The sequence below is a fragment of the Pelodiscus sinensis genome, chromosome 1 (genome assembly GCF_049634645.1).
Source record: "Pelodiscus sinensis isolate JC-2024 chromosome 1, ASM4963464v1, whole genome shotgun sequence".
Lineage (NCBI taxonomy): Eukaryota > Metazoa > Chordata > Testudines > Trionychidae > Pelodiscus > Pelodiscus sinensis.
This window is the reverse complement of record NC_134711.1, coordinates 206,762,403-206,777,751: the sequence shown is the minus strand read 5'-3', so window position 1 is coordinate 206,777,751 and position 15,349 is coordinate 206,762,403. Positions and strand designations below refer to the sequence as shown.

General features: G+C 41.7%; 1 protein-coding gene across 2 annotated transcripts in view; it reads left to right on the top strand.

Moving 5' to 3' along the window:
• Nucleotides 1-15,349, top strand: part of PHEX (phosphate regulating endopeptidase X-linked) — a 214,720-nt gene that overhangs the window by 41,452 nt on the left and 157,919 nt on the right. For both annotated transcript variants that reach the window (XM_075913320.1, XM_006128759.4), the window contains exons 4-7: nucleotides 5,263-5,349; nucleotides 7,402-7,628; nucleotides 11,576-11,644; nucleotides 12,970-13,086. In XM_075913320.1, coding sequence (XP_075769435.1) covers nucleotides 5,263-5,349; nucleotides 7,402-7,628; nucleotides 11,576-11,644; nucleotides 12,970-13,086 — 500 coding nt within the window. The remainder of the gene's footprint in view (nucleotides 1-5,262; nucleotides 5,350-7,401; nucleotides 7,629-11,575; nucleotides 11,645-12,969; nucleotides 13,087-15,349) is intronic.

Here is a 15,349-nt window from a genome sequence, read left to right as displayed (position 1 = left end):
AGAGCTAGCGGGGAATAGAAGGGTATGTCTACACTACAAAGTTAGTTTGAACTAACGGACGTTAGTTCGAACTAACTTTCATAGATGCTACACTAGCGTTCCGTTAGTTCGAATTTAATTTGAACTAACGGAGCGCTTAGTTCGAACTAGGTAATCCTCATTCCATGAGGATTAAGCCTAGTTCGAACTAGCTAGTTCGAATTAAGGGGTGTGTAGCCCCTTAATTCGAACTAGTGGGAGGCTAGCCCTCCCCAGCTTTCCCTGGTGGCCACTCTGGCCAACACCAGGGAAACTCTTCTGCCCCCCTCCCGGCCCCGGACCCCTTAAAGGGGCACGGGCTGGCTACGGTGCCCGTGCCAGGTGCAAGCCTGCCAGCACCCAGCCAGCAGACCCTGCACCTGGCACGGATTGAGCCAACCACCCGATGCCCCCCAACCCTCCCCCTCTTCCCGGGACCAGGCTGGCGGCTCCTGGGAGCTTGCCCGGGACCGCAAGAGGCAGGCACCCGCCTGGGCTAGTGCGGACATCGTGGACCTCGTCCACGATCTCCGCACTAGGCACAGGAAAGTGGCCGGCTTGGGCAGGAGAGCTGCCAGCCTGGCCACCCAGGAGCAGGTGTGCAAGAGAATCAAGGGGGTCCACTGAGACCCCCGACCCTGAGCCCTGAGCTTACAATGGCCATCCTGGGTCAGACCAAAGGTCCATCTAGCCCAGTAGCCTGTCTGCCGACAGCGGCCAACCCTAGGGACCCTGGAGGGGATGGACCGAAGACAGTGACCAAGCCATTTGTCTCGTGCCATCCCTCTCCAGCCTTCCACAAACCTTGGGTAGGGACACCACTCCTACCCCCTGGCTAATACCACTCCATGGACCCAACCTCCATGACTTGATCTCACTTCCCTTTAAACTCTGTTCCAGTTCTAGCCTTCACAGCCTCCTGCAGCAAGGAGTTCCATAGGTTGACTCTTTACTTTGTAAAGAAGAACTTTCTGTTACTAGTTTGAAGCCTGCTACCCATTCCTTTCCTTTGGTGTCCTCTAGTCCTTCTTTATGGGAACTAATGAAGAACTTTTCTGTATGCACCATCTCCACCCAACTCCTGCTTTTAGAGACCTCTATCCTGTCCCCCCTCAGTCTCCTCTTTTCTAAGCTGAAAAGTCCCAGTCTCTTTCGCCTCTCTTCATCTGGGACCTGTTCCCAACCCCTGATCATGTTAGTTGCCCTCCCCTCTCCCAGCCTCTCTCTTCCCCTCTCCCACCTCCTTTTCCCAGTCTCCCCCAGTTTTGTTCAATAAAGACAGATTCCATTTTGGAAGACACGTTATCTTTATTTTGTACATCAAGAAGAGGGGCTAGAGAAGGGTAAGTGGAAGGAGGTGAGGGAGGAATGGGGTACGAGCCCCCGATGGGGAGGACTGGGCTGGCTCTGTGGGCTTCTGAGGGTGGAAGCTCTCCTGCAGCCCTCCAATTGCCCCCTCTCCCCAGATGGCAGCCTGCGGCAAGTGCAGCCAGTCTGATGGCCGAGTGCTGTGATGTGCCCAGTGTGGGCACTCAAGGCACTCCAAGCCAGGACTGCTTTGCAAGCGGGGCACCCCTTAGAACTGTCTGTCAGGGGTGGGGGTCGGGACCCTTTAAGCACAGCCCTCGGCTAGCCTGAGACAGCATCTCCACGCTCTAAGTCCTCCTCTGATGCCCTGCCGGCACTGCTTCCGGCCATCCTTAACCCCGCTTCAGGGTCCACTTAATGTGGACGCGCTAGTTAATGTGGACGGGCTTCATTAGCAAGTTCGGTATGCATACATTACCCCGCTAGTTCGAACTAGCGGGGTAGTGTAGACATACCCTCAGAGATGAGGAAGGCGACCCAAAGACCAGGAGACAATACAAAATGGTACTTGCATCTCAGCAGCTTCAGATGGCACATTCTTTGAACTGGGCTGTCTCTTTTAAAAAATAATAATAAACTTATTTTAAAATTAGGTGTACTTTCATAAAATAAGTTTATTATTATTTTTTGAGAGAGACATTGGAGGGCTACCACTCTCTTTAGGGTTAAAAGGAACCTATGTTTTCACACACTGAAATAAGAAGACAAAACATGTTTGAATTAAACAAACATTATTTATGTTGTAAAGTCAAGCACTTGACAGATAGGAAATGCCAGGTTTACGATTGCTTGTAAAGCCTTAATTCCATGCCTTTCTGCTTCCTCTAGGCAGAATGAAGAAAGCATCTTGTGAAAAAAGTAATAGACAACAGTATAATTAAAGTCTGTATCATAATGCATATGCCCAAGGGGTCTGGAATAAAAGTTGCATAGGGAAGTGAAAATCTAATACTTCCTAACTTTTGAGTGCTCAAGACTGAAAACTAAATAGCTTTAAATGTAATTTTATAATTTTATTTTAAAAGGAAAAAAATCGATGATCTGTAACTATCCCTCTCTCATCATCATCTGATTTTTGCCTGTGAACTGCAGTACAAATTGCTATCACTGGGTTGTCAGAACTAACTACAGGGACTATAAGCAGCAGAAAACTGTTATCCCAGAGGTCAGGTGGATGGACAACTGGATGCAGATGCTGGGTTCTGAAGGGGGATCCCAGTCTGGCATATTTCTCTTCCCTCTTTCTTTAGCTCCCTACTAAAGAATTGGTATAGTTCCTACCCATGTGGTAGTGCGGAGAGTGGAAGGGACTATGTGGTGGGTTTTGATGGTGGTTGATCTTGTGTGCAGTTTCTCTGTTTTGCTTCCTATCTCCCACGTTTGGAAGTAAAAGGAGCTACAAGGGCATCTCCTCAGAAGGATGGGGGGATGGTTGCTAGGGGACAGATGTTGTGCCTGAGGGAGGGGGTTGTAATGCAGGGTGAGGAAATCCTGCTCCATATTGGTACTCTTAGAAGAGGGCAGGGACCACTGGACCCATGTGCCAGATCTTGAAACAGGGGGAGCCTTGCCTATCTTTCCCCTACTCTCCCCACTACAGCTGCTCTGGCATTCCCCAGATATTCCTGTTGCTGCTGCTTTGGTGGTGACTAGAGCCAGCTTTAGAATTTTTGTGTGCAGTTATTATTTTGGCAGTCTGCCAACATCTTCCTGAGGAAGATAAGCAAGAAAAGAGAAATGGGAATTTTAAATTATTTATACCTCAGCAAAAAATGAACAGAATTTCTTGAGACAATGAAACCCATTCTTGGGCACATTCCACCTGCCCAGTGTCAAAAGCCTGCTGCAAGCAATGGAGTGAAAGTTTCTCACAGGAATGGTTGCCAGAATCCTTCCTATGGGAAAATGGCCGAATAAATAGGTTGCTATCAGCTCCTCCTATAATGTGTGTATACGTGCATAGAGATACAAAGATACCCATTCCGTCTTCTTTTTCCTCACTATTCCTCAAATATGTGGTAGCAAAGACAATTCTAGTACTGAAACAGTTTTTGCACGTCAGTTTAAATAAGAGGGGGATGTCCAAACTTTATGCATTAGCACCTCAGGATATAGAAGCAGAGGGAGGCCCAAACCAGAACACTGGATTGGAACCCGATCAAGCTGTGGGGCAGTTTGGATCCAAAAATTGAACTTAGGGGCTCAGTGACATGTCTGTTGTAGAGAACATTTATATCCCAAAGAGCCAATTTGAGGTTCCAAATGCAGGATTTGACCATCTTGTTAAGATTCCCATTTTTTACAGTTGGCTTTCTGTGTTCCTTGGTCAAAACACAAAATGTTCTTGGCAGAAAAACTTCATTTTTTTCTAAGCAAATTGGAAATGTCTTATACACATTCTTTGCAGTAATATAATGAGTTTAACATCTTCCTGAAGCAAGCAAAAAAAAAAAGGGATTCAATGGAAGGTACCAGTTCTAATTTTAGTAGGATTTTATGTTAGTTCAGTTCTATAGTTGGTTTTATTTTATTTTATCTTGTCACCATCCCCTCTTCTGGGCTTTAGCTATCCAATGTCGTTAGCTTCCAATTTTCATGACAGAAATGATTGCATTGTCTTTATTAGGAGGCTATTTGTCATTTTCAGTTTTACTGAGATCTGAATCATAGTATCCTTTAAAATTCCATATTTTAAAGTATGGACAGATCTAATAATCCTCTTTAAAAAAAACAAAGGGATTGAGCTACTTGCACTGATGACTTTGCTCACGAGCCTTTTGGTAGAAATATGTTGATGACGGTTATGATGTGTTTCTGAAGCTCAGAAATAGTGATAAGATTGAGATTTAAAATCAAATCTATCAGGAACTGTGCCTTGCTGTAGACTGGGGGAGATTTTTATCAGAAACTGAAACATCATTGTCATGTTAAAAACTTTTTTTAGAAACCAACCAAACAAATTAGTTGTTGCTCTGTTACTTTTAATATTTATTCAGTCATAATAAGACAATTTTAACCACTCAAAATTAATGACAGCCAACTGTTGCCAAGATATTGAGAGCGAATTTCACCTGCAGTGTTCGGCTCCTTTGTGCATGAGTGTAGCTGGCAGGAGAATTTGTGTTGTCGTCTTTGATTTTTTTTCTGTGTGTAGATTTCTGCTCCTCAGAGGAGTGGATGTGAGTTGTATTTGTAATGTTCTTTATGCCGGGTCCTTCAAGGTGTGGAGAGCCTCTTTCAGCTCTTGCTGAAGACAGTGGCCATTACGGGCACTCATCCCTGTAGTCTCTTGTACTGTACCTGGCTAGAGAGAAAGCCGCCCCATTCCTCTGGCATGGAATGGACTGTCATTGCTCTTTCTATAAGAGACAGCAAAGGGGACAGCGGTATGGTAAATGAGTGGGAAAGGCAATGGCCAAAAATGAAAGGCTGGCCCTAGCAAATAGTGGAGAAGAACAGCATTGGGCCTGAAATGAAAAGATTTGTTCAGCTGCCTGCAAACTTTATCTTCCCTCACCCTGCCTAAAAAGAAGGATGAGCTATGTGCTGAAGTGATTTTCACTTCCTTCATGAGGCAATTTTAAAAATATTGTAAACTCAAAGCTTGGGTTTTAAAATCCTCTGAAAGTCTCCACCTCCTCAATGGCTCTCTTCCCTTCCAGCTCTTTAGACTAGCTCCGTTTAAGTACCCTGGAAGGGGTAAGGTTTTTAGCTAACCCAGGTAGTACTCTTGTTTTGAGGCGATGGGTGGTATTTAGACCATGAAGTCATCCCATGATGATACACCTTCCAATCAGTACATGAATTTAAAAAAAAGCCAAATCCTATATTTTCTGAGATCAGGGAGAAACTAATTTTACTTTGTATGCTTCACAGCTCTGCTAGAGAAACCTATCAGCAAGAGACGGGACAGTGAAGCTGTACAGAAGGCCAAGATCCTTTATTCATCATGTATGAATGAAAGTAAGTAACTTGAATTTAGTTTGGGGCATGGGTGAGCTATATATTACCCCTATGGGTTCTAGCACGCTAACAGAAGAAAGCAGTAAAGGCTTAGGCCCAGACTCTGCTGTTGTCCTCATGCAGGCGAACACTTGTATGTACTGAACTCAATGAGACTACATGCAGGTACATAGATCTACTCACATGGATCCAATTACAAGCTCAATATCCTATTTTGTCAGTGGGCAATGTGCCTTTGAATATGCAAAGGCACAAAATACCATATTTACATAATTCTCCTGTGAAAAGTGACTCTGCTTTATGGGACTCTCAAAATGATGTGGGGGTATTTACTGACAGGTTAATGAGTAAATTGTTTCATAGAATCCTCTGGAATTGTTCAGTTGGCAATTAGGCACCAGATGGCTCTACATTTTACTGACTCAGCTTGTGCCCTCAGGCATCTCTCTCTGAACCCCTGAGTCTACATTGCTTAGCCAGTTTTCAGCCTCCGTAATCAATATTCGTTACCCCAGCTCCTTAATACTAACCAAAGTCTCTCCTCTATTATCACACTAGTGTGCACTGTTTTGGCCTGAAGATTTTGGAGAGGGTCAATGAGGTGATTCTTAGAGACACTCCACACTCAGCTGACTCGTTTGACAAAAGAGTGGATGGCAGAGTGAAAGAGATCAAGATTTTTATGCCCCTCAGCTTTTTGCGGCCCTTCCCCTGCTTATTCCCTGTGGTCATAGCAAATTACTTCCATCAGGTTGTTTCCATAAACATTCTGGCAACTTTTTCATTTTTTTCTAATGAATATTGAAATTCTTCTTCACATTCCTATTTCCCCTAAATCAGGGACACCCCCTAATGAATGACTCTTCAAGTGAGCCCTGACAGCAGAACCCTCTCAAAGTATCTCTGGGACAGCCTGCAGCATTGCATGCTTTTATCTCACTCTCTCCTCTCATCTGTGCAGCTGCTGTTTTCACCTAGCCCTAGCCTAGTTATAGAGGTTGAAGTCTCTTGTGTATCTATCTCCACTTTCAGCAATCACAGTTGCTTCATGAATCACATCTGATTGTGCATCTCTCTAGAACCTTCACCTCCCAAAAATCTCATGACATTCTAATGTCTCCACAAGGAGTTGGTACCGTTTCATCTGTCTTACTTGTGGCTCTTCTGTGCCAAATGCAGCTACCAGTTTATCTTTACAAGTTCTGGAATCTCTTGAGTCAGTACCTTGCAGGGATGGGGAATCAAACTGGGTAGGCTTGGTTCCTCAATATGTTCCTCTGTCATGCTCTCAGAATGTTTTTAGAAGTTGTTTTCTCCCCTGTCTCATGGAATATCTCTTTTCTGATGCTCCAACATGCTGTGAAGCTGACTGGCTACATAGTTTTTCTGTTGCACACTCTGTTGTATTCTCTTTGGCCACTCCCCATCGACCTCTTAATTTTGTTTGCAAATATCAAGTATTCCTCTGACCCAATCAAACTCTTGTACCAATTGTTGAGCTGTCTCTAGCTGGATTTTGTCACTGCAAGTTATTTCATTCTCTGTTAGCCCCCAATCATTATTTAAAAGGTAAATGTGTCCCCATTTTCTTAACCAACAAATGCCATTTCTGTCAGTCTTAGGGTTTTCAATAGAGCCCATCACTATAGTACTTAAACTGACTCTCATTTTATATATTAAATCTAACCCAGGTCATCATTATTATTTATCTGAAACATTTCTTCCATTGGCTATGGTAAACATACTGTAGAATTAGAGTGTAGAGAGGTTTACATTCCAAGGACAAGCACAGTGCAGCTGAATACAACACGTTTCACCTTGCTATCAATGCTTGATTTGGATAAATGGTGATAAAGTCATATACTCTTATTTTCATATACTCTTTTTAGCAAAGTACCACCCAGGGCATTAGGTCTGAGCTATTCTGTTTAGTCTTGCCTAGAAGTTGATCAATGTCTATAAACATTTGTATTTCATTGCCATGAGTTTTTATATCTACTTTTGAATTACAGTTGTTTGGAGCTTAAGCATTGGTACATCTTGTCATTTCAGATAAAATTGAAAAAGCTGATGCAAAACCACTGTTAAGTATACTGAAGCATTCACCGTTCCGTTGGCCTGTGCTAGAATCTAACATTGGGCCTGAAGGGCAATGGTCAGAAAGGAAGTTCAGCATGCTTCAGACCCTTGCGACTTTTCGTGGTCAGTACAGTAACTCTGTCTTCATCCGTTTGTATGTGAGTCCTGACGACAAATCCTCCAATAAACACATCTTAAAGGTACAATATGACATTTCTAATATATTACTTATCATAGCTATGTAATCCATATTTAAAAGTAAGTGGAGTTCAGTACTGTGTTAGTTTAAGTTTAGCTGTACCTGTTATTACCCAGCAGTTTGAATATATTCATGAACAATTATTTCTGGGAATTTAGAAGCCATTGGGTACCAAATGCTGCACTGTTCTGTGTACATAGGAAATTTTATTCATTAGGAGGGCAGAATTGTGAGTAAAATACATTTCTGATTAATCAGTATCCAAGATGGATGTGGGTATCCAGATGAGGTCAGAATCTGATTCTTGCTGGGTTTTGTGTCCCATATATGAAGCATTAGCTGTGTGATAAGGAATATCTTTTGTCAGTGATGATGAAAGATGGTGTATCCATTGCAGGTATTACAAATTTGGGATATTATGCTTCATTAGATTCTTAATTGCTAGCACTAATATATTCTCCTCTATTGATATGTCACCTTTCATTTCATATGATCCTCAAAGTCATTCATACTTAAAATACCGGAACCACTGTCAGTGGAACATGGCTGCAGGTTAGAAATGCATGCCAATGCTCTCAACAATTTAGGACAGCAAGTGAGTTAAAATATTGAAACTTCAAGGGAAATTTAGGCAGGCAGATTGTCACCAGGACGCCTGGGTTAACATCACTTGATCTAAATTTTTGTTGCTTTTTAAGGGAAAAACACCCAAACAAACCCTAACAACTGAAACCATATAACCCAACCTACCCCTTACTAGTAATGAGATTGTATGTGTGTGCTACAGAGAGATAAAGTCAAAATGGAAATTGATCAGTCGCAACAGTGAAATAAAATGGGTGATCCTTACATAAAAGTTGCCTTCTGGTCACTACATAAGAGGTTGTGGAGGGGTACTGTGGAACTTAACTTTTCTGTTACTAGATTTGTTATTGATGTTGGGTCACAGTTTTCAAAAACAGGCCAGAGCCATTCAACTGACATAAATTTTTGTATTTCTAACATTCCCTTAAACAGATTCTTTCCACTACTCTTTGGGTCAATAGTAAATCAAGTTAATGAGCCACTTCCTTGTTTTCATTAGAAAATTCCCAGGAACAGACTATAGGAATGATTTTCACATCCTTGAAGGAATGCTTTGTCAAAGTCCTCCTCCCTCCTTCCCCCCCCCCCATGCTTGAAAGACTAGAATCGGTATAGGAAGTATTTTCCGAGAAGCTATTTAGGTAACCTAACTCACCCACCACTGATTGGGATAAATCCCTTTGCTAGTCTCCTAGTGATGGATTATACCTGCTAGTGTGCTCACTGAATCTGCTTAGTAGTATTTAAGTGCCTAAGTAGCTGAACAACTGCACAGTCTGAATGACTGCTCATTGCTAATTTGATTAGAAGCTTGGTTTGCAGAGTGCCTCTGCCAATATTATGTTTAGTAGTTAAATGTTTTAATGAATTCCCAGGAAGGTAGTTGTGTAATGAAGTGTGTTAAATCTATTTATGAAAAAAGATATATTTAGCATTCTTAGGCTTTCTCTCTTAGCATTGCAGGTTTTATTTCAGATCCAACCTGAACCTTTTCCTGAGGGCTAAAGCAGTTGGTGACTTTTCCTTTGCTTTTGGCTTTTCTCACACCTTTTGCACTTCTTGGTTTCATCTAGAATATATTCCCAGCTCTAGTGGAGCCAAGTATAAAAAAAACCGCAGGAAAAAATACTCTTCTTCTAAGACCTCAACACTGATTGATAGAGCAAAAAAGTTTGGCTAAATTCAGATAAGCATTTAAATCATTGAATGATTCCTCAAAACAAACAAAATCATCAGAGGTCCACTGTTGCTGCTGTAGAGACCTTCTTTTTAGTGAGCTACATTAAGAAATAGTACATTGATATTGTTTCTCAGAAATCATAAAGCTGTGTTATGTATCATTGCTGCGCGCGTTTAAACAAGAGGAGTCTTCCTAAGTTCCATTTGAGAAAGTGATTTCTATGAATAGTTTGTATTATTCTATATCCAATATGTTGTAAAAGCTTTGGAACAGCAGGTGATACAGAAATAACATTTATGTATCTGACACTCAGATTGTGTTTGTTTATTTTAATTTCTAGAACAATTCACGAATTTAAATCTACCACCAAATCTAATGAATATAAATATGTTACATTGATGTTTGTTGCTTTCCATTTTTTAAAAATGTGCCCATGTAAAACTTATATACAGTATTTAAATCTAGTTTTTGTTCATTGGGCAGCACGTCATGTTTTTAAAAATAAAGTTCTCCACAGTGGCATTCTTGCAGAAACAATGCTGCTGCTGGTGGGCTCATCAATATATTATTCAATATTTTGAAGTGGATTGTGGCTTCAGAATGGGCATATGCTCCTCAGTCTGATATGAGCCAGTAGAGTACTTTGTGAAAAATAAGAATTTCCAGAAATAAATTGGCTGTAGTGGGAGTTTGCCTGAGAGAGGGCTTGCAGCAATATGCAAATACCATGGCATGGTTATTTCATTCTGCAGAACAAATATAAATCAGTGTGAACCCGAAAAGTGCTGTACAATGACTCTCTCAAAAATGCTTTGAGCGCCACCTTTTCAACCGTGGGACAATGTCATTGATAGTGCTGGTGATGGTTTGTTCATATTAGGGCTGGGTGCAAGGTGCAGCCCTGGGGGGGCCGGATCCGGCCTGCCGTAACACTTTGCTCTGGCCCACAGATTGCATCTGGCCACTTTCTGTTTATATCCTGCTGCCTGTGCCACTGAATTTCCAAGCGGTGGCTCAGGCAGCAGGATCCTATTTAAATGGCACCCAGCTCCTGGTCATGGCGCTACCCCAGCAGGGGCTTCAGCTACGAGCCTCTTAAATAGCTGCAGCAACCCCAGGAAACTGCCTGGCAACACAGTAGTGATGGGGCTAGGAGATACAGGCCCTTTAAATTACTGTTATTTAAAAGGCTCATGGATCTGGCCCCTGCTGGGGTAGTGCAGTGACTGGGGCCCTTTAAATAGCCATAGCAACCCTGGGTGGCTCCCAGACAACTCAATAGCAGTAGGGCCGGGAGCTGGGAGCTCTTTGCTGGGTTTTTACTTCTAAGCCTCTGGCCCCATCCCTTTTCTCCAAGCCCCATCCCTTTTGGGGGGTGGAGTTGGCCCCTGACCAGTACCAAAATTCATTAAGTGACACCCCCCTGCAAAAATTATTGCCCACCTCTGGTTAACATCTTGGAGCTTCTAAATTGCGTATGAGGTCAGTCCAGATGTGGTTAATGCCATGCAATGTGCCTTAAAGTTTTCTGCCTGGGATTGTTCCAATGGGATTTATCACGGTGTTGCATAATTTATTATATTTAGTATTAGTATTATAGGACTGTGTAACTGGGTGGTGTGCCCCTTTAAAGGTCAGAGGAACTAGGGAGTAACTTGTCCTCTTCTGGAGAGGAGCCCTGCAAATCAGTGCTGGGAATCATCTGTCCCTGCTAGATGACATTTAGGGTACGTCTACACTGCACGGCTATTTTGGGATACTGGAGGTATCCCAAAATAGCTACCCCTCATTTACACAAGCCTCCCGTTATTTCGAAATGCACACTCTGGCTGGATTAGATGGCTGTAAGAGAGCAGGAAAATCCTGTGGAGTCCCTTATGCTGGTTCTAAAGTCCAGTGCCTTAAGATCTTGGAGGCCAGAGAATCCCACAATCTTAGCGGAAGAACATGATCCAGTTACCTTTTTTGTGTTAAAGAATAAGCACAGTTCAAAAGAGCTGGAGAATGAATTGTGTCTGATGAGTTAATTGTTTGCTCCAAATTGGTGATCAGATACACAAGCCAATATATCACTATTCTAATGATTAGAAAAATATCACTTCTGTTGGTGACAGTTAATTATGTGTGAGTGTAATAAAGACTATGTAAGGAGTATTATATAATTTTCTTGTTTATTTTAACAGCTAGACCAAGCAACTCTGTGTCTCTCTGCACGGGAAGACTACCTTGATAATACCACAGAAGCTAAGTCTGTAAGTATTAGTAGCTTGCAGTTTGATAAATCATTATCCCACTAGGAATTTTTTCTTTTTAGTTGAAATGAGATTGGGCTCTGTGGATTGCTATTTATTCTAGTTTATACTTACAATGTATTGCACATCTCTTGTTCTCATCTAGTGTATTTTTCACTTTAGAAAAATTATGATAATAAGAATTGAGCTCTGCATTTCCCCTAAACCAACTCTAAACTTTTGGATTGGTTCAATTTAACCATGTAAAATGGTCTAATTTCTGTAAGCACCAATGCTGTATTAAGTTCTGGTATTTTAGATCATTATCATCAAATATATTTAGATTTATTTTAGTTTAGAAGGAAGAAGCTCTCAACAGGTTCCAAGGTCTTTAGTATTTTTTTTCTTCCCATGGCCCTTTCCAAATCTCGTCATGCTCACTGTTGAGTATGGATTGCATGTTCCAAAAGTGTTCAATGATTATGCCAGTATTTAGCACCTGCCACACTTTTCCCCCAAAGTGTGATGGAAAAATACGATGCAGCATTTGTAGTTCTGGACTCAACAAATATATCCCCACAGTCTTTACAGAGCACTGCCTTCATCCAAGTTCTGACCCTTTTCCTGCCCCCTCCATCTCTCAGGTGAGCTACTGAGTTTTTCAGTGTCACTTCTAGCCAGCTTCTAGTAGTGTGCAATGAACTATATCTAGCAGAAGTCTGTAGTTAACTAGAGTATAATTGTATTCCTATCTTGAATGCTAGCCAATAGGATTCTACCAGATGTTCTCCAAGATATTAGAGAATCCAGGGCCTCCAAAAAGCCAGAATAAGATGGGAGGAAGGGAGTGAGTTGCACGGCCAGCTGTGGTACGAAGCTAAAGTACACTAGCTTTCCTTTAACTGGCCATGTGGACCTTGCTATTGCCCACTGTTTGAAACCCTAGTGAACTTTTAGTCTACATAGCTGTTAGTGCATGGCATACTAGCATGCTGTAGATTTTTAGCCTTTCTTGCAGTGTGTGAATTCTCTGAGCTCAAACAAGTAATGTGTGGGTGTGTCTCAATCCAATACACACATGACATTTGGTATGTTCTGAAAGCTACATTCAATGAACCGCAAGAGAGATCCTGTAAGCACAATGCCTGCTATGGAATTATTTCCCTGGTTTGGTTCCCTTTGGTTTGATTTCATCCTATCTCAACAAAATGCTTATTTTCCACTTCAAAGAGTGACTTAAAATGTAGAGTACTTTTCTTATTGGTGTAACTGTGCTCCCACATGCCACTCCTGTAGCCATGCTAAGATGTGACTGCAATGGTCATTTCATTCTCCTTTCTCTCCAGTACAGAGATGCCTTTTTGCAGTTCATGGTGGATATTGCAGTGCTTTTGGGTGCTAATGCCTCCCGTGCAGAGTCTGATATGAAGTTGGTTCTGAAACTGGAAATTAAAATAGCTGAAGTGAGTAATTTTCTAATGTGTAATTGCAACTAACTGATAAATTGGTGCATGCATTGAAACAAGACAATGTTTGTAGTATTTCCTTTGTGCAATTATTTTATATTAAACTATTTAGTATTAATTCTTGAGAGTTGAAACAGTAGTGAAAGTATGAAAAAGTAAATTCCAAAGCAAACCTTCTCCATTAGTTAACCCTTAATTCATAAATCTGTTCTGAAATAACGGGAGTATAGTTCATCCTTTAAATCTGTAATATAATTATTAGTTTGAGGGGGATTTTGTAGGCTGTTTTTAGTTAGATATGTCCCTCTTGTGTAGTCAGTGGGACAATGCATTACCACTAACTAATGCATTTGAGGAAAGTTGAAGTAATTGTCAAAGTAATACCATTAAGTGTTATTACAAACAAGTATTTCTGTGCTATCTTAGGGCATGTTTACACAGCAGGGCTAAAGTCGAATTAAACTATGAAACTTGAGCTACATCAATTGCATAAAATGAGGGTTACAGGAGTTGGAGTAAGAAGTCCTCCAGCTCACTGTTATTCTGAAATAATGGTTTGCAGTGTAAACACACTCTTCATTATTTTGGAATAATGTCAGTTATTCGGAAATAAAGCTGCTGTGTTAAACGTACCCTTTGAGACTAAGGGCACATCTACACAGCAGGGCTAAAGTAGAAATAAGATACGCAACTTGAGCTGCATCAATTGTGTAGCTAAAGTCGAAATAGCTTTTGGTACCGTCTACACAGCAGGAAGTCTGAGTTAGAGCACTCTTCCTCTGACTTCCCTGACTGCTTGTAAAATGAGAATTATAGGTATTGGAGTAAAGTCCTCCAGCTCCACATTATTTTGACGTGATATTGAAATAACTGCAGACATTATGTCTGCATAGTGTAGCATGGACTATGTTATTTCGGAATAATGTCAGTTATTCCAAAATAACACTGCTGGGTAGTAGGGTTGTTAAAATGCTATTACTTTCCTAATCAATTAGTCAACAGATTTTCTGTTGACTAATCGATTAGTCGATAAGAGTAGACAGTCCCAGTGCTCAGTCTGGCTACTGCGGTTCACAACATAAACTCTACAGCTGCTGCTCTGAATTGCACAGCCTTGGGAAGCCACGTGCGAAGGTGCTGAGTTGGTCCCTGTTCCATGCATTTCTTTTCATTCATCACCACATACACAGACACACCAGGCTGAATGAAAAGAAACGTGTGAAGTAGGGATCAACTCAGCTGCTTCGTGCACAGCTTCCCTAGCTTGTGCAATGCAGAACAGCAGCTGGTATCTGTGTTTGTGTGTGGTGATGAATGAAAAGAAATGCGTGGGAGAGGGACCAATTCAGCACCTTCGTGTGCTGGCTTCTCTCAGCTGTATAATGCAGAGCAGCAACTGGGTGTATGTGTGTGAGGAGGGAAATGCGACTAATCAATAGTGCTAATTGCTAAGCTCTTGCTTTTCAGTTAGTTGACTAATCATTTAGTCACTACCATACCTACTGTGTAGATGTACCCTAACAACAATATATATAGAATCATGAGCTTTCATGGGTGAAACCCACTTCATCAGAGGAGTTGAAGTGGAAAAAACAGAATCCAAGATAAATATAACAGGAAAAAGCATTTGTCTGTCAATTGTAGGATCCATGTTAAGGAAGCTATTTAAATTGGCTGCATGTATTCCATACATAGCTTTTGATGTGGAATTGTGAATGTGAAAGGCCAGGGGAACTGGGGAAACTGGCTTTATAGTGCGTTAACCAGTTAGTGTCTCTAGTCAAGCCCAAGGTAACAGTGGCACTTGATGGCATATATCACGTTAGAGGATGTGCAGTTAGTTGTATGAACCCCTGATGTTATGGCTTACGTGGTTAGGTCCTGTGATGGTGTCACATATATATTATTACAAGCAGTTTCACATGTAGCTTTTCTCTTCAAATGTTTTGTTGTCTTTTAGAACGTTATGATCACGTGAGTTGTGGGGATCCTTTTTTGATCAATTACAGAATGCTGGGTTTATTCAAGCTATACTCCGTTTGTTTCTACATGAAAAATGGAGGCTGGGGTAGGAAAATGTATCCCTTCTTGCTCCTATGGAATTTATACTTGCTTTTACCCACAGAGCTCCTAGGTCTCAGGAATTGGTTGGAAACAAATGTTACATGTATGGTGGTCCTATGCAGCGGCGGATTTAGGGCAGGGTGAGTGGGGTGGCTGCCCTGGGCCCCACGCTTCCCGAGGCCCCGCGCATGCACCG